Source organism: Salarias fasciatus (genome assembly GCF_902148845.1).
Source record: "Salarias fasciatus chromosome 23 unlocalized genomic scaffold, fSalaFa1.1 super_scaffold_20, whole genome shotgun sequence".
NCBI classification, from domain to species: domain Eukaryota; kingdom Metazoa; phylum Chordata; class Actinopteri; order Blenniiformes; family Blenniidae; genus Salarias; species Salarias fasciatus.
The window spans coordinates 4,400,756-4,419,986 of NW_021941230.1; the positions used below are offsets into that span (position 1 = coordinate 4,400,756).

Sequence of the window (19,231 nt, forward strand, 5' to 3'; positions counted from 1 at the left end):
CACAATATATCTCAATATATCTTGTAATGGCAATATTTCATGATATTTTTCAATATAACGTGATATATTGTGATGTCATATCTTGATATGGCATTATTTAATGATATATTGTGATATATTGTGATTTATTGTCACAATATATCACAATATATCTTGTAATGACAATACTTCATGATTTTTTTCTTTATTTTGTGATATATTGTGATGTCCAAATTTATGACAATATATCTTCATATGGGAATATTTCATGATATATTTCAAAATATTGTAATATATTTTGATATCACAATAGCTCACAATATATCTTGATATGACAATATTTCATGATAAATTTTGATATATTGCGATACATTGCGATGTTGCCGTATATCACAATTTATGTTTATGTGGCAATATCTCATGATGTATTTCAATATATTGTGCTATATTTTTATATCACAATGTATCACATTATATCTTCATATGCCCATTTTTCATGATATATTTCAATATATTGTGAGATATATTGTGAATATAAAAACATATAATGTAGATAATAGATATAGAATCTAAAATTTCTAGAAGTAAATGATGTAGAAAATTACAGATAAGCAATATAGAATCTAAAAATATAGAAGTGTATAATATAGAAAATGATAGATAGGGAATATAGAATCTAAAAAAAAGAGATGTACAGTTACAGTGAGATATTTGTTCCTCAGTCCCAGATGAATTGTGTTCAGTTGCTGCCCCCTGGTGATCGGACTTGATTTAAGTTTAGTTTTTGTTGGGGTTTTTTTTCTACATGAAGCACAGTCACAATTTCATCGGCGGTTTAGCCTGAAAGGATCTTTGTCCTTAAGTGATCGTATGTGATGGTGTTGTTATAATGTTTTACTAAGCGATGTTAAGTTTTGTTTGTCAGCAGGTCAAGAGATGTTTTGGATGAGTGCAGAGTTAGCATGTATGTTGCTAGCTGCTAGCATGTGTGACTGGTACATCATTACAAATATATTATCCATTGGCTGTAAACACAGGAATGCTGCGATGCTTGAGATGTGTGTAATTTGAGTTGATTCATGTTGTTTGAACTCTTTGTTTTTATGTGTACACTCATGTATTTTTTTCCTTGTGTTTATTTTTTCCAGTTTTACATAAAAGATGAAAGCATCTCAACCGCTTATTGTTAGCTATAGCACAGTCAAGCACGACTGTGTGAGGACAGAATAAGAAATATATAATCTAGATTAGCTTCACCTGGGTAAAATCTAATAAAATAGTCCATATTTGCTTCTCTCTCTGGCAGAATATGATTAAAATTCAAGTTTACATTTATTCAACCTCAGGAATAATTTTGTGTTTGCGTGTGTGTGTGTGTGTGTGTGTGTGTGTGTGTGTGTGTGTGTGTGTGTGTGTGTGTGTGTGTGTGTGTGTGTGTGTGGGCAGAATATTTCTTAATATATTAGCCGTAGATTGGAGCAGAACTTCATCCGCAGCCATTACATGATTTATTTCTGTAAGTATCTCTGTCGTCAGAGTTAAAGAGGACGTTATTAAAATAAGTTTCCTTTAATGGCGTCTCGGGACCAGAGCCATCGGTTAGAGCCGACTCAGCATTTTCAAAGAAATGAGCTTAAAAAAAAAGAGGCAATGGCAACAAAAGAGCAAAACATTCTGCAATAATTGACCTGATTTAAACCTTCTGGGAAAAAGGGATTCATTCTTTAAACATCTCCGGAGAAGTAACTTTTTGAAAAATTTTTGGACTGAGTTTCCATGGAAACGGCTGAAAATCAGCCAGTGTTTGAGTCGTTTCTAACGCTTTACTTTTCAAAGCATTACTTTTGTTGTTGTTTGTTTTTCATATTTTACAATTGCTTTAATTATTTACTTACTGGCTTCAGATGAACTTTTATTTATTTATTTTTTAATTAATTAATTTATTTATTTATTTTTAGAGCCGATCAACATTAGCAGAGACGGACTGATCTGAAAAAACAAGTCTTGAGTTCTGGAGTCTGCAAACTTCATTTAGTGAATCGAGCCTGAATATTTACTGATGGAAATTCTCAATATGAGATTTCAATGCTGGATCTTGTTTTTGAAATGTATTGTGGGTTTTATTGGAATATTTTTTCCCACAAAAAAACTATTTTATTTTACTTTTCTGCCATTTTTTAATTATTTGTCCTCTATTTTTTTCTTTGTCTTCTTCTTCTTCTTCTTCTTCTTCTTCTTCTTCTTCTTCTTCTTCTTCTTCTCATCATTATTATTATTTTTATTATTTTATTATTATTATTATTATTATTATTATTATTAATAATAATAATAATAATAATAATAATAATAATAATAATAATAATAATAATAATAATAATAACAATATTAATTTCAATATTGTTGATGTTGTATTGTTGATCTTGTTATTGAAAATTTGAAAAATAAAGATACAATTTTCACTTTATTTTGAAGGAAATGCTATAACAAGACCATCCATGAGTAAAAATTGAAAAAAAAAGATACTTTAACTTTAATTTGAAGGTATGGCTACATTAAGACCATCCACGAGTAAAACTTGAAAAACAAAAGATGAATTTTCACTTTATTTTGAAGGTAAGGCAAAACCATCCATGAGTAAAAATTGAAAAAAAAAGTTTTAGAATTTTTTTTTTTGAAGGAAACGCTGTAGTAAGACCATCAACGAGTTAAAAATTGAAACAATTTTATTTGATAATTTTCATTTTATTTTGAAGACCATCCATGATTAAAATTGAAAAAGAAGAATGTTTATGATATTTTTTCACTTTATTTTGAAGGTAAGGCTATAGTAAGACCATCCATGAATAAAACTGAAAAAAAAGTTTGATAATTTTCACTTTATTTTGAAGGTAATTTTATTGTCAGACTATTCATGAGTAAATATTGCAAAAATGTTTTTTTGATAAATTTCATAGTATTTTGAAGGGAAGGCTAAAGTAAGACCATCCATGAGTACAAATTGAAACAATTTTATTTGATAATTAGCACTTTATTTTGAAGGCAAGATTATAGTAATACCATCCAAGAGTAAAAATAAAAAAACAAACTTTTTTTAAACTTTCGCTTTATTTTGAAGGTCAGGCTATAGTAAGACCATCCATGTGTAAATGTCGTGAAAGTGAAAATTATATTTTAAAAAAAAATCAATTGTTACTCATGGAAGGTCTTCAAAATGAAGTGAAAATTAAGAATTTTTTTTTTACATTTTCACTCAATAATGTTCTTACTAAAGCCTTGCCTTCAAAATAAAGCATACATTTTCTAGTTTTTTTTTAATTTTCACCTATTGATGGCCTTACTCTAGTCTTACCTTCAAAATAAAGTGAAATTGATCAAAAGTTTTCTATTAATAATGAAATGATACATATTAAAAAAATGAGTCAAAAATCTATATATTTAGATAATGTCTATTATTTATAAAATATATTCATATATTCAGTTATATTCTTAGTATAATTGTACAATTAATATAAAATATAATGTTAATATTAAAATAGTAAATATTTTATATCATGAACTCAACATGACCAATCTTTTTTTTTTTTTTTTTACATTTCTAAGAAAAAGTAATACAAATTTCACACTTTATTGTTTCAGTAACAGATTTTTATTGTATTTTTATCATCAATAGTCACGACTGATGAATATCCAGTCAGAATAAGTGATTGATCAGATGGACTTCCTGGTTTCATCACCAGCTGGACTCTCATTGGTCGGCGGCGGCAGAGAGCGCCGCCTCCAGCCTCTGGATGAAGCGGTGGACGTCGGTGAAGGAATTGTAGAGCGGAACCGGAGCCACGCGGAGAACGCTGGGCTCCCTCATGTCACACTGAGAGAACACACACACACACACACACACACACACACACACACACACACACACACACACACACACACACACATTCAGCCTTAAAGAGTTCTACATAGAATTCCTTATATGTATATTTATAGAACCGTGCATGTGCAAATAGAGCCAACAACTTTATATATCCCGAAGGAGGTTGGAGACATTGAGTCCGAGTGGACCATGTTCTCCACCTCCATTGTCGAAGCAGCTGCTCGGAGCTGTGGTCGTAAGGTCTCCGGTGCCTGTCGTGGCGGCAACCCCCGAACCCGGTGGTGGACACCGGAAGTAAGGGCTGCCGTCAAGCTGAAGAAGGAGTCCTATCGAGCCTTGCTGGCTCATGGGACTCCCGAAGCAGCTGACGGGTACCGGCAGGCCAAGCGAACTGCAGCCCGAGCAGTTGTGGAGGCAAAAACTCGGGTCTGGGAGGAGTTCGGGGAGGCCATGGAGGAGGACTATCGGTCAGCCTCGAAGAAATTCTGGCAAACCGTCCGGCGCCTCAGGAGGGGAAAGCAGGTCTCCGCCAACACTGTTTACAGTGAAGGTGGGGAGTTGCTGACCTCAACTGGGGATATCACAGGACGGTGGAAGGAATACTTCGAGGACCTCCTCAATCCCGTCGCCACGTCTTCCGTGGAGGAAGCAGAGGCTGAGGTCTCAGAGGTGGACTCGTCCATCACCCAAGCTGAAGTCACCGAGGTGGTTGGTAAGCTCCTCGGTGGCAAGGCACCGGGGGTGGATGAGATTCGCCCTGAGTACCTCAAGTCTCTGGATGTGCAGGGACTGTCTTGGTTGACACGTCTCTGCAACATCGCGTGGCGGTCGGGGACGGTGCCTCTGGATTGGCAGACCGGGGTGGTGGTCCCCCTGTTTAAAAAGGGGGACCGGAGGGTGTGCTCCAACTATAGGGGAATCACACTCCTCAGCCTCCCCGGGAAAGTCTATTCCAGGGTACTGGAGAGGAGGATCCGACCGATAGTCGAACCTCGGATTCAGGAGGAACAATGCGGTTTTCGTCCTGGTCGTGGAACAGTGGACCAGCTCTATACCCTCCATAGGGTGCTCGAGGGTTCGTGGGAGTTTGCCCAACCAGTCCACATGTGTTTTGTGGATTTGGAGAAGGCATTCGACCGCGTCCCTCGTGGTGTCTTGTGGGGGGTGCTCCGGGAATACGGAGTCCGGGGCCCCTTGTTAAGGGCCGTCCGGTCTTTCTATGACCGGAGTAGGAGTCTGGTCCGCATTGCCGGCAGTAAGTCGGACCTGTTCCCGGTGCATGTTGGACTCCGGCAGGGCTGCCCTTTGTCACCGGTTTTGTTCATCATTTTTATGGACAGAATTTCTAGGTGCAGCCAGGGGTCGGAGGGGGTCCGGTTCGGGGACCACAGGATTTCATCTCTGCTTTTTGCAGATGATGTTGTCCTGTTGGCTTCATCGAACCAGGACCTACAGCATGCACTGGGGCGGTTCGCAGCCGAGTGTGAAGCGACAGGAATGAGGATCAGCACCTCCAAATCCGAGGCCATGGTCCTCGACCGGAACAAGGTGGCTTGCCCTCTCCAGGTAGGTGGAGAGACCCTAGCCCAGGTGGAGGAGTTTAAGTATCTTGGGGTCTTGTTCACGAGTGGGGGACGGATGGAGCGTGAGATTGACAGGCGGATCGGTGCAGCGTCTGCAGTGATGCGGTCGTTGTATCGGTCCGTTGTGGTGAAGAGGGAGCTGAGCCGAAAGGCGAAGCTCTCGATTTACCGGTCAATCTACGTTCCCACCCTCACCTATGGTCATGAACTTTGGGTCATGACCGAAAGGACAAGATCCCGGATACAAGCGGCCGAAATGAGCTTCCTCCGTAGGGTGGCTGGGCGCTCCCTTAGAGATAGGGTGAGGAGCTCAGTCACCAGGGAGGAGCTCAGAGTAGAGCCGCTTCTCCTCCACATTGAGAGGGGCCAGCTGAGGTGGCTCGGGCATCTGTTCAGGATGCCTCCTGGACGCCTCCCTGGGGAGGTTTTCCGGGCATGTCCCACCGGGAGGAGACCCCGGGGAAGACCCAGGACACGCTGGAGAGACTATGTCTCTCGGCTGGCCTGGGAACGCCTTGGGATCCTCCCGGAAGAGCTGGAGGAAGTGTCTGGGGACAGGGAAGTCTGGGCATCCCTGCTGAGACTGCTGCCCCCGCGACCCGGCCCCGGATAAGCGGCTGAAGATGGATGGATGGATGGAACTTTATATATATAAGCAATAATTCTATATTTAGAACCATGATTTTTATGAATACAACCATGTTTTTATACAGAACCATGAATGTTTTATGCAGAACTAGGAATATAATATATTAAAACATGTGTTTAATATATAGAACCATGAATATTATAAATAGAACCTTGAATTTAATATATAGAACCATGAATGTATATATTAAAACTATGAATGTATATATAGATCAATGCATGGAACCAATGATGTATATATTATAGAACTATGCATGTCTATATAGAACCATGAATTTTACATAAAGAACGATGATTTTTTTTTATAATAAACCACAAATCTATTTATTTAGAACCATATTTTTTTCTATATAGAACCATTCATTTTATGTATAAAACCATGCATTTTATATATGCATGACTCACTGCCATGCCCCTCCTGAAACCTGCTGACTCAGTGCCACGCCCCTCCTGAAACCTGCTGACTCAGTGCCACGCCCCTCCTGAAACCTGAAACCCGACACCTGCTGACTCACCACCACGCCCCTCCTGAAACCTCAAACCCGACACCTGCTGACTCACCACCACGCCCCTCCTGAAACCTGAAACCCGACACCTGCTGACTCACCACCACGCCCCTCCTGAAACCCGACACCTGCTGACTCAACGCCATGCCCTCCTGAAACCTGAAACCCGACACCTGCTGACTCAACGCCATGCCCTCCTGAAACCTGAAACCCGACACCTGCTGACTCACCGCCACGCCCCGCCTGAAACCCGACACCTGCTGACTCACCGACACGCCCTTTCTGAAAACCGACACCTGCTGACTCAGCGCCACGCCCCTCCTGAAACCTGACACCTGCCGACTCACCGCCACGCCCCTCCTCTCCAGCTCCTGGAAGACCCTCTTGATGGGAACGGAGAAGCAGAGCGACAGCTGGCAGCCCCGCTGCTTCGGGTCCCGGGGGGTCAGGATGCGGACGTGGGGCCTGGGGGGCCGATCGGGGTCCGGGTCCTGGTCCTGGTCCTGGTCCCGGTCTGGGCTGTAGTAGTGCTGGATCAGGTATTCCAGGTACCCCGTCAGCAGGACTGACTTGCTGCGTAGAGCCTGCATGTTGGTCATGTTGAAGACCTGAGAGAGAGAGAGAGAGAGAGAGAGAGAGAGAGAGAGAGAGGATGACTGATGTCTACAGTTCTGAACGTGGTTCTGCAGGTCTTTAGATTTCTGACCCTGATTCTAAAGGTTTCTGAGCCTGGTTCTGCAGGTTTCTGAGACCGTTTCTGCAGGTCTCTACAGCTCTGGGCCTGGTTCTGCAGGTTTTTGAGCCTTGTTCTGCAGGTTTCTCAGCCTGGTTTTGCAGGTTTTTGGGCCTTGTTCTGCAGGTTTCTTCAACTCTGCACATGGCTCTGCAGGTTTCTTCAATTCGGAGCCTGGTTCAACAGGTTTCTGGGCTTGGTTCTGCAGGTTTCCGACCTTGGTTTTGCAGGTTTCTCAGCCTGGTTCTGCAGGTTTCTGAGTCTGGTTCCGCTGGTTTCTGGGCCTGGGTCTGCAGGTTTCCGGGCCTTGTTCCACAAGTTTCTGAGCCTGGTTCTGCAGATCTCTGGGCCTGGTTCTGCAGGTTTCCGGACCTTTTTCTGCAGGTTTCTCAGCCTGGTTTTGCAGGTTTCTCAGCCTGGTTCTGCAGGTTTTTGGGCCTTGTTCTGCAGGTTTCTCAGCCTGGTTCAGCAGGTTTCTCAGACTGGTTCTGAAGGTTTCTGAGCCTGGATCTGCAGGTTTCTTATCCTAGTTCTGCAGGTTTCTGAGCTTGGTTAAAAAGGTTTCTCGGCCTGGTTCTGCAGGTTTCTGGGCCTGGTTCTGCAGATTTCTCCTCTGAGTCCAGGTGGTTGTGTTTAGTGTTTTTGTAAAATGAGCCTTGAAATAACTGTACTGTAATTGCGAACAGAATGTGGCTGCAGTACCTCGAGACTGGCCTGCAGGGGGCAGACCAGCAGGATGGGCTGGTTGGACAGTCTGAATCCGTTCACTCCGGGCTGCAGATCCATCTCTGACAAACAAAACACACCGATTAACTCTCAAACCAACAAAACCTTGATATTTTAAACCATTCCTCACCGTTGCTCATAGAGAAGCGAGTTTCCAGCCGGTGTCCCCACCAACCCATTAGCCTGAGAAGACGACATCATCCATCATCCTCCGACTTTTTTTTGTTTTTCATTTAAAACATGAAAGTGTAAAATATGTTATTGTAAATATTGCAAATCCTGTTCATTCCTTTTATTTCGTGATAAATATTCATGCTATTGTATATATTTGGACTTTTCAGAATGTTTATATTCATTGCGATTGATCATATTTCATATAATTTCGCTCTCTTCTCTGATGTCTTTTTGCTGTATGTTCTATGCTTTTTCTTCTGTTTCTTCTATTTTTTTTCTTGTGTTTGTTTCATTCTTGTTTGATCTGTTTATTTTTCTGTTTGGTTTTTCTTGTTTGTTTTATTTTTTTCTTATGTTTGTTCTATTTTTTCCTGTTTTATTTTTTCTTCCATGTGTTCTGTTTTTTTCTTGTTTGTTCTATTTTGTCTTCTTTGTGTTCTATTGTTTGTTGAATTTTTTCAGTTCTTCTTATTCTATTTTTCAATTTTTTTTGTTCTTATAAAATCTGATTCTGGTTCTGATTGTGAAAAAAAGTGTTTTGTCTTTTTTTCCTCACGCTGGCTTTATGCTGTGTTTGTGTTTCTGGTGGATGAAAGCTGCCGCCAGGCCGCCGGCGCCCGAGTTGATGTACTGCAGAAGAGAGAAATTTAGAGATTTGTTTTTAAAAACTGTAGGAGGAAGTAGAGAAGGAGGACTTTTATTTTGGAAAAATGGCACCGACCTTGTAGGAGCACCAGCAGGCGAAGTCAACGCCCCAGTCGTGAAGCCGCAGCTCCACGTTCCCAGCAGCGTGAGCGAGGTCGAAACCCACCAGGCAGCCCTGGAGCAAGGATGATATGTAGAAATAAACAATAAACATAATAATAAAACTTCAGCCCTGAAAGGAGGAGCATAAACTTTCCACTGCTTTCAGTGTATAAATAATGAAAAATAATATAAACAATAAATATAATATTAAAAAAATAATAATTAAAAAAGAAAACAAATAAAAGTATAAAAAAATTATTAAAATTTTAAATGTATAATTAAAGTAATAACAATAATAATGTTAAATAATCATAATAAGGAATCAAAATAAAAAAAGAAACAGAATAAATATAGTTTTAAGTGTAGCTAAGAAGACATTTTTAAGGAAAATGGGGAAAAAAACAATAAAATTGCGTTGTTAATTTAGCTTTGGCAGAGTTCAGATGATGATAATAATAATAATAATAATAATAATAATAATGATAATAATTTAAAAATTATAATATAAAAAAATTAAGGAAAAAGCCTAACTTTTTTTACAGTGACTTCAAAAAAAATAATACAATTATAATATAAGAAATTCAATGAAAAATTAATAAAAAAATATTACATTTAGAATTTTAAATAATAATAATAATAATAATAATAATAATAATAATAATAATAATAATAATGCAATTAAAAATGGTATAAAAATATCTTTTAAAATGCATTAGTAATATTAAACAGCAGTTCTCACTGTGAGGCGTTCACTGACCTTCCGGTGTCCGGCCGCTGTGATGGCGGGGATGTCGAAGAGCTGTCCGGTGTAGTACTGGACACCGCTGAGCATCACCACGGCGACGGAGTCGCCCTCCTCCTCCAGGACGGACAGAATGTCCTCCGTCCTCAGAGTGTCCTCGCCCTCAGGAGAGACAACACATTTAATGAAATCCAATTCTCATTTTGTTTATCTCTCTCATTTGCATGGCCACATTCCTGGCCCAATCTTCACAAATTATACCTCAAAACGTTGATATGTTTCTTATGATTCTCTCAGAGCTTTAATTTTGTCTCTATCTGAAACGGTTCTCTCTCCAGATGCATGTGTTTGAGGAGAGTGCAGGATTTTCTCCCTTCCGCTCCAATGCATTTTGGAGAGATTTTCATACATCTTTACACACTCGGTGTGGCTGAATGGATGATCCTACAGACATGATTTCGGCACCATAAATCCATGAAAGGCTTTTGAATCTGACTGTGTGAAAATCTTTTTAAATTTCACCTCTCGGTTTTAGAAAAAAGACATTTCTTCAACCATGCGCACTGCATCAAAAAGTGCTGATTCACTGTCATGGCTGCTGTGCAGCTGGTATCCATGGAAACAGACACACCTGTTGTGCTGACTGCTGCTTGATTAGTCTGGATTTTTCCATTCAGACTGGAGCTCTATTGATCCTCTGTTACTCTGACACTGACTCTACTGCTGTTTACTGCTCTCTTCGGCTTTTTCAACTTTTAAGCTTTTTGAATTTTTTTTCAGCTTTTTATAACTTTTTTCAACTTTTTCAACCTTTTTCAACCTATTCCAGCCGTTCCCAAAAATTTTCAACTGTTTTCAGCTTTCTCAACTTTATTCAACTTTTTTCAACTTTTTCAAAATTTTTCAGCGATTTTCAACTTTTACGAACTTTGTCAGCCTTTTAAAAAAAATCAGGTTTTTTTCAATGTCTTCAACCCTTTTCAACTTTTTTTAAACTCTTTTTAAGTTTTTAAAAATTTTTTCAACTTTTTTCAGCTTTTTTCATCTTTTTTAACCAATTTCGACATTTTTCAGGTTTTTCAACGTTTTGAACCTTTTTTTGCTTTTTTCTACTTCTTTGACCTTTTAGAAAGGTCAGATTTTTTAGTTTTTTTTTTCAAATGATCATCATTTGCTTGTTTGTTTGTTTGTTTGTTTGTTTACCTGTCGGGGTTTGAGCAGCAGGAGGCTCTGCTGAGGGTCGAATCCTCTGAGGACGACCTGAGACTCTGCAGCGTACTGAGAATGACAAACACACTGAAACTAAACCACACTGCTTCTGACAGAATACATGTTCATTTAAGAACAAACACAAAGGAATGACAAATTTGCAAAAAAAAATAAAAAAAATAAAGTAATTTAAAAGGACACAAAAATTATAACAAATATACAAAATAGCCAAAAAAAATAAATACAATAACAATGTAACAAAATGGGGGAAAACAAAAGAATAACAAAGACACAAAATAGGAAAAAATAAATAAAATAATATCAAAGACAAAAAATAGGGGAAAATAAATAAAATAACAACAAAGACACAAAATAAGAGAAAAAATTAAATAATAACAAAGATGGAAAATATAGAAAAAAATAAATAAAACAAAAAAGACAAAAGACACAATAATAAATAAGAAAAAATAAATAAAAGAATAGTAAAGACACAAAATAGAAAAAAAAATACAATGACAAAGAAATATTAGGGAAAAAAGTAAAATAGTAAAAAGACACAACATGAAAAAAATTAAATAACAACAAAGATATAAATTAGAGAAAAATAAATGAAATAAAAAGAAAAAAGACAAAAAATAGGGAAAAAATAAATATAAACACAACATAACAAAGACAGACAATCAGCACAGAGTGTGTTGTTTCACCTCCCTGTTTCTGTTTTAGTTTTGTTTTTAAACAATCTATTTTTTAAATCCTGTCCCTCCCCTCAGCCGCCACATGGGGGCAGCACTGCATTCCTGTAGAGGAGTGCTCACCTCTGAACTTCCACACATTCAACATTAGTGATGGACCATAATGCATTGCGGCCGGCTTCTTCATATCACTGTAATTCGTTTTTACGGTTACCGTGGCGACCACACACGGAGACAAACTGTGTGTGTGTGTGTGTGTGTGTGTGTGTCTGTGTGTGTGTCTCACGTGGTCGGAGGGGAAGGCCTTGTCCTCCAGCAGGATCTTGTGTCGCTCGGTGGTCGGCTGGTAGAAGGAGAGCTGAGGACAGACAGAGGGAAGAGACGGAGGAGATGAAGGTGGAGAGGAGGGTGGACGAATGGAGGGACGGACGGATGGATAGACAGAGGGACAGATGGAGGGACAGAGAGATGGATGGAGACACGGAGGGACGTAGAGATGGAGAAATGGATGGATGGATGGATGGATGGATGGATGGAGAGGCTGAGGGACAGATGGAGGGACAGAGAGAGAGAGAGGAATGGAGAGACGAGGGGACGGAGAGACAGAGGGATGGATGGGCGGAGGGATAGAGAGACTGGCAGACGGAGGGACGTAGAGATGGCGGGATGGATGGATGGACAGACGGACGGACAGAGGGAGAGACGGAGGGGAGGGATGGACGGAGGGACGGAGGGATGAAGGAGAGACAGAGGGACAGAGGTGGAGACGTAAGGAGAGATGGAGGGATGGAGGGGGACATGGATAAACGTAGAGATGGAGCGATGGATGGATGGATAGATAGAGAGATGGAAGGACAAAGGGAAGGATGGACGGGGGGAACAGAGGGACGGAGGTGTGAACAGTCACCATGAGCAGGTGCAGGTTGACCGTCAGTCCGTTCATCAGAGCCACTTCCTCCTCCTCAGCTCCTGCAGGAACAACAGGTCACACTGTGTGTGTGTGTGTGTGTGTGTGTGTGTGTGTGTGTGTGTGTGTGTGTGTGTGTGTGTGTGTGTGTGTGTGTATGTGTGTGTGTGTTTGCGTTCATGCGTTCTTGTATTTCTATCCTTGTCGGGGCCAAATGTCCCCACAAGGATAGCAAAACGTGGAACGACGTGCCTTGTGGGGACCTTTTTCCGGTCCTAAGTAGGAGAAACAGTGTTTTCTTGACCATGTTGTTGTTACTGAAAAAAGTAAAAGTGCAAAAACATTTCTTTAGGGTTAGGCTTTGTTGTGGTGTGGGTTAGGGTTAGGGTAAGGGTCAGGGTTAGGGGCTAGACATGAATGGGAGTCAATGGACGGTCCCCACAAGGATAGAAATACAAGACTAAGCGTGCATGTGTGTATGTGTGTGTGTGTGTGTGTGTGTATCAGGAACACATGACTAGTAAAATGTATGTTTACTGAAGTCAAAGGTAACTATTGGAATTTCTATAGGTTGTGTGTGTATGTGTGCGTGTGTGTGTGTGTGTGTGTCAGTGTCTGTACACTTTGGACCCCCCGAAAAAGTAAAGTGCATCGACCCGTGTACAACATGACAACCAGAAGGAGACAAAAAAAAACATATCAACAAAAAGAGACAAAATAAACACAAAAGAACAACACAGAAACATAAAAAACATGCAAAACAAAAACATAAAAGGACATAAAAATAAGGAAAAACAAAACAAAGTAACAACACAAACAACGGAATTATCACAGAAAAATATAACAAAGACAATAACAACAACAAAAAATATCACTAAAAACGCACAAAATACGAGCCAAGATAAAATATTAACGACGACACAAAATCAGAAATAAATTAGCCAAAAAAGTGGGGAAAAAATCAAATAACCACACCAAAAAAACAAGAAATTATAAAAATAAAAATACACAAAATAAACATACAAAAGAGACAAATTACCAAAACTCGATGGACAAAAAAAAAAATATAAATAAAAAAACAGAAGACAAAATATAAACAAAGGCACACAATAAGAAAATAAAATAAAATAATGAAGAACAAACAAAAAACCCACAAAAATATGATGACTAAAAATATATATATAAAAAAAATAATAATAATGAATTGACAGAAAAACACAAAATTAATCCAAAAAGAGACAACATAATAACAAAGATACATTAATGATAAAATAGAATTAAAAAAATGACAAAAAACACATAATCACCACAAAATGAGACAATATATCAAAGACACAAATTTATAGCAAATACACAAAATAACAAATAAATACACAAAACAACAGCAAAATAATAAAATAACAAATAACAACAAAAAACACAAAATAACAAAAAAGGGACAAAATATAAACCAACCATAATATGTTAAAATAAAATAATTTAAAAAAAGAAACATAAAATCTTAACAAACAGGTAACAAGGAAATAAGGATATCTTTTTTTTTTACTAAATAAAAACTAAAACCCTTAGAGGACCACACTCATCAGAGGTCAAAGATCGGCGGCGGTGTGGTGAACTCACCCACGATGTTGGCCATGAGCTCCTCGATGTTGTTCTCGGCCCAGGCCCAGGGTCGCGACCCCTCCGTGTGGCCGTGCACGCCCCTGAGAATGGCATGGATGAAGAAGAGGACAGATTCGTGAAAGATTGAAAAAATGATGGAATGACAGAGAGAGAGAGAGAGAGAGAGAGAGAGAGAGGGAGAGAGAGAGAGAGAGAGAGAACAACTGAGGACTTCAAAAACAGAAAAAAAGACAAAATAACAAAAGACGCACAAACAGAACAACTACAGAGAGACGTAAAGTTAGTCAAAAAAGCCATAAAAGCAACACAAAAAAACACAAAACCATAATGAAAAATATATCAAAATGATACAAAAAGAACAAAAACATAACAATAAAAAGACACAAGTAAACAAATACAATAAAAAATGAGAAAAGATGCAAAAATTATGACAGAGAGACCTAAAGTTAGTCAAAAAAGACAGAAAAAATTAAAAAACATATAATGACTCTAAAAATGCACAAAAATATGACATAAAGACACAAAATTATGACAAAAAATAAATTTGTAAATATAAACACAAAATAACAATGAAAAGACAAAAAACAAAAGACTATAATGACTCCAAAAACACACAAAATGATGACAAAAATATATAAAATTAGTACAAATAGAACAAAAAATAACAATAAAAAGACATGAATAATCAAATAAAACAAAATGACAAAAGACACAACAATTTTCACAGAGACTTAAAGTTAGTTAAAAAAGACAGAAAAAAAAACAAAAAACACATAATGACTCCAACATGTTGAACATATTACATCGGCCATACTGATCATACTGATCAATATGATCATACTGAACATGTTGATGTCAGACTTATTGATTTTACTGAACGTACGTCTTGGCCCACTTGTCCAGCTCCTCCTGCAGGTACCTCTGGGTGTTTCTGGGCTGGAGGCCCAGAGAGTTCCCCACCATGTAGACGCAGTCCTCCTCCCCGTCCACCAGGGACAGGTCAGCTGCAGAGAGACGCCGTTAAGGACAATCAATAATCAAACTTATTGATCATACAGAGTAGACTCATCGGGCGGCGGGGCGGCTGAAGAAAGACACCATTACAGACAGTCAATCCAGAGCACTGTCCACGAAAATGTGTTCCAGGAAAACTTTTTAATTGCTTGTACTTTATTGATACATTTTTATTAACTATTATTGGTACTTTATTGATACTCTTTACACATTATTTGTGCAGTATATCGATACCTTGTAACCACTATTGGTACTTTATTGATAATCTTTAGACATTATTTGTACTGTATTGATATGTTTGTGCCATTATTGGTACTTTATTGATACTTTTTAGACATTATCTGTACTGCATTGATACTTTTTTTTAACCATTATTGGTACTTTCTTCATACTGTTTAACCATCATTTTTACTTTGACACTTTTTTTTTTAACAATTTTTGATTCTTTATTGATACTTTTTAACCATTATTTGCACTGTATTGATAATTTTTAGTCATTATTTGTGCTGTATTGATCATTGATAAATTTTTTTACACAATTATTGGACCTTTAATAATACTCTTTAACCAATATTGGTACTTTATTGACTTTTTAACTGTTATTGGAACTTAATTTATACTTTTTAACATTATTTGTACTTTATTGATACTTTTTAACCATCATTTTTAATTTATTGATACTTTATTAACCGTTATTGGCTCTTTTTTTTTAGACTTTTTAACAACTCTTGGTATTTTATTGATACTTTTAAGACATTATTTCTACTGTATTGGTACTTTTTTAACTCAATTATTGGACTTTCATTAATACTATAACAATTATTGGTACTTTATTGATACTTTTTTAACTACTTTTGGCTCTTTATTGATACTTTTTAGGCATTATTGGCACTTTATTGACACCTTTGCATATTTATTTGAATTTCTTGATACTTTTGGACCATTTTTCTGGAATGATCTCCACGCGGTGTTCAGGTTTTTCTGTGATGGATAACGTGTTGTTGAGGGACTCACAGGGCGGCAGGTCGGCCACTTTGGGCAGGAGGAACTGGCCCCTGAGGCACCGCAGCTCGTCCTGCTCGTCCAGGAACTCGGCCACCGCCGCCGCCGTCACGCCGCAGCCCAGCGAGGCGGCCACCTCTTCCACCACCGCTCCGGGACTCAAACCGGCAAACCGATGCATGGCCGAGGGACCGAGGGGCGGGGTCAGATCCGGAGAAGGGTTTTCTGAGTCAGGTTTAGGGAGATTAGTATGATTATGAAAATTATAATAATTCAGGGTTCTGTGTTTTTGGGTGCCAAACAAGACAAAGACATGAAATGACCACATAAAGACACAAAATTACTGACAAAATGAATGAATGAATCACAAATGAAACCCAAATTACTCCAGAAATACACAAAATAACCTCAAAAAGACGCAAAATAACTTCCAAAAGAGTAGAACAACTACAAAAAGACACTAAACAAAGAGCACAAAAAAACCCCTCAAAAACATAAAAAAATTAAACCATAAATTCACAAAATAACCACAGAAATATACAAAGTTACACCATAAAGACAAAATGATTACAGAAAGACACAAAAGAACCACAAAGACATAAAACAACGCTGAAGTCACACAAAATGATTGAAAAACAAACAAAAAATTATTAAAAATATTTTTAAAAAACTACAACACCACAAATTACTCCACTATTCTACAATAAAAACACAAGAAGATACAGATAAATGAGAGCAAAATATACTAAATAACCACAAAAACATATAAAATTATACTAAAAATACACACAATCACTGCAAAATTATGCTAAAAACACACAAAACAACCACTAAAACATACTGAATTACACCAAAAATACACAAAACAACCTCAAAACGACTCAAAACAACCACAAAAAAGACAAAGAACAACTGCAAAAAAGATACAAAACAGCAACGCAACATGCAAAATTACACCAAAAATATACTAAAATAACCACAAATTTAAAAAAAAAACAGAAAAACACAAAATGATACTGCAGATACACCAAAAGCATAAAAAGACAAAAAAAAAAAAAAAAAAAAAAGACACCAGAAATACACAAAATAACCACAAATAAAAAAATTGCAGAAACACTTCTAATAACTAACTGGAAATGGAACAAATTAAAATAACCCAAACTAACTCGCCCCCGACTGTTGGTTCCAAAATACATTCACCATTCAAACTGAATGGGAGTTCAACTTCAGCAGGATACTAGTTTATTTTGAAATTACTGGTCTTTTTTTGAAGAAATAGCAGATAAATTTAAACGTTCTTTTTGAAAAATCTCATTATTTTCATACTTTTTCGCAATTAAGATCTTAAAAACTGTTCTACTGTTTGAGCACAAATTCACACGAAAGTCACAGCATGACAAAATGACCCCAGAAACACACAAAATTGCACAAAAAATACACAAAATCACCACACAATTACAGTAAAAACACCACAAAAAAGACAAAAAACTATGCCAAAAATACACAAAATCACCACAAAAGAGATTTTAAAAAACTACACTTAAAACACAAAATTACGACATAAATCGACAAATTGCGCCAAAGCTACACACAATCACAACAAAAAGACACAAAATTGACCAAAAACACATAATCATCACAAAAAAGACAAAAAAATTACACCAAAATACAAAAAAACACCACAAAACACAAAATTACACCAAAAATGTAAAATAACTATATAAACTGACAAATTACGCAAAATTTACACAAAATCACCAAAAGAAGACAAAAAATTACACCAAAATACAAAAAAAACCACCACAAAAACACAAAATAACAACATAAACTGACAAAGTACACCAAAACTACACAAAATCACCCCAAAAAGACACGCAATTACACTTAAAAATACAAAAAAGACAAAAAAAATTCGTTAAAAATACACAAAAAAGCCACAAAAAGACACAAAATGAGTCCAAATAGACATGAAATAACCAACTGGAACTAACTCAATTAACCCAAACTAACTCGTCCTCACTGTTTGTACCAAAAGCTCATCTCCATTCAAAATGAACGGGAGTTAAACTTTAGCAGGATACTAGTTTGTTTTGAAATATCTGGTCTTTTTGTAAGAAATTACGGATAAATTTAAACATTCTTTTTGAAAAATCAAGTTATTACCATCTAAACCACAGCTTCATTTTGCACTGCGTAAACTAAAATCACTTGAAAACTCATGATTCCAAACATTTTTTTTAAACTTTCTTTCAAAATAAAACCCCTGGCTGACTGTCAAACTTCCCTCTTTGTCCTCATTTACTTTCATTTTTCTTTCTCTAACTTCCTATTTTAACCGTCCGATGGCGGCGGAACCGAGTGCCGTTGCTCACCCTTGACGAACTGCACTCCTTCTCCTCTGATCTGAGGCGACTCCCGGCTCCTGCCAGTGACCTTTGACCCCCCCTCGGCGAGCGGAGCGCCCCCCCTGGTTAATCATTGTGCTGATAAGACCGATCCGATCAGGTTCTTCTTTTCCTGTTCCTCATTTTCCACGTGAATGTGACACACACACACACACACACACACACACACACACACACACACACACACACACACACACACACACACACTCTCATCCCTTTGTGTGTGTTTTTAGCCGTGCGTGCAGAAACACACAAAGAGAGACGCACACACAGCTCTTCACGGTGTTCCTGTTTAAATCAGGATGTAAATCATTAAACTTCATTTGCAGAAAACATGGATTTTAAAGCAGGTTTTTTTGTTAAAGGTGCATTAAGGAGTTTTTCCACTTTAAAAATACTTATTTTCCACCATAAATATGTTACACATATTTAATGATGTGTACAATGTGCCCTGACATATTCATTGTAAGTACTGCTAACAGCATTAAATTGTCACTTAAAAGTTGCAGTGCCGGTCCGGCACCAGCATTTTTTTTGTAGAAAATTTGAGATGATGTGACGTAATGCGCCTCCCGCCGGCCTGATATCCTTAAGTTTCGTTTTGTCCGCCATTACTCCACCAGATGCTAAGCAGCAACAACCGAGCAGTATTAGAAAAGACCGG

At 37.8% G+C, this 19,231-nt stretch overlaps 1 protein-coding gene across 1 annotated transcript; it reads right to left on the reverse strand.

Moving 5' to 3' along the window:
- Positions 1-3,692: 3,692 nt before the first annotated feature.
- kynu (kynureninase) lies at positions 3,693-18,610 on the reverse strand. Its single transcript, XM_030086284.1, has 14 exons — positions 18,535-18,610; positions 16,175-16,387; positions 15,030-15,150; positions 14,144-14,226; positions 12,524-12,585; positions 11,903-11,974; positions 10,919-10,993; positions 9,731-9,877; positions 8,948-9,046; positions 8,783-8,856; positions 8,183-8,235; positions 8,029-8,114; positions 6,941-7,201; positions 3,693-3,847 (listed from the first exon to the last, which is right to left on the reverse strand). The coding sequence occupies exons 2-14, from the start codon at positions 16,341-16,343 to the stop codon at positions 3,725-3,727; spliced, it is 1,425 nt and encodes a 474-aa protein (XP_029942144.1). The 5' UTR covers positions 16,344-16,387; positions 18,535-18,610; the 3' UTR covers positions 3,693-3,724.
- Positions 18,611-19,231: the final 621 nt, after the last annotated feature.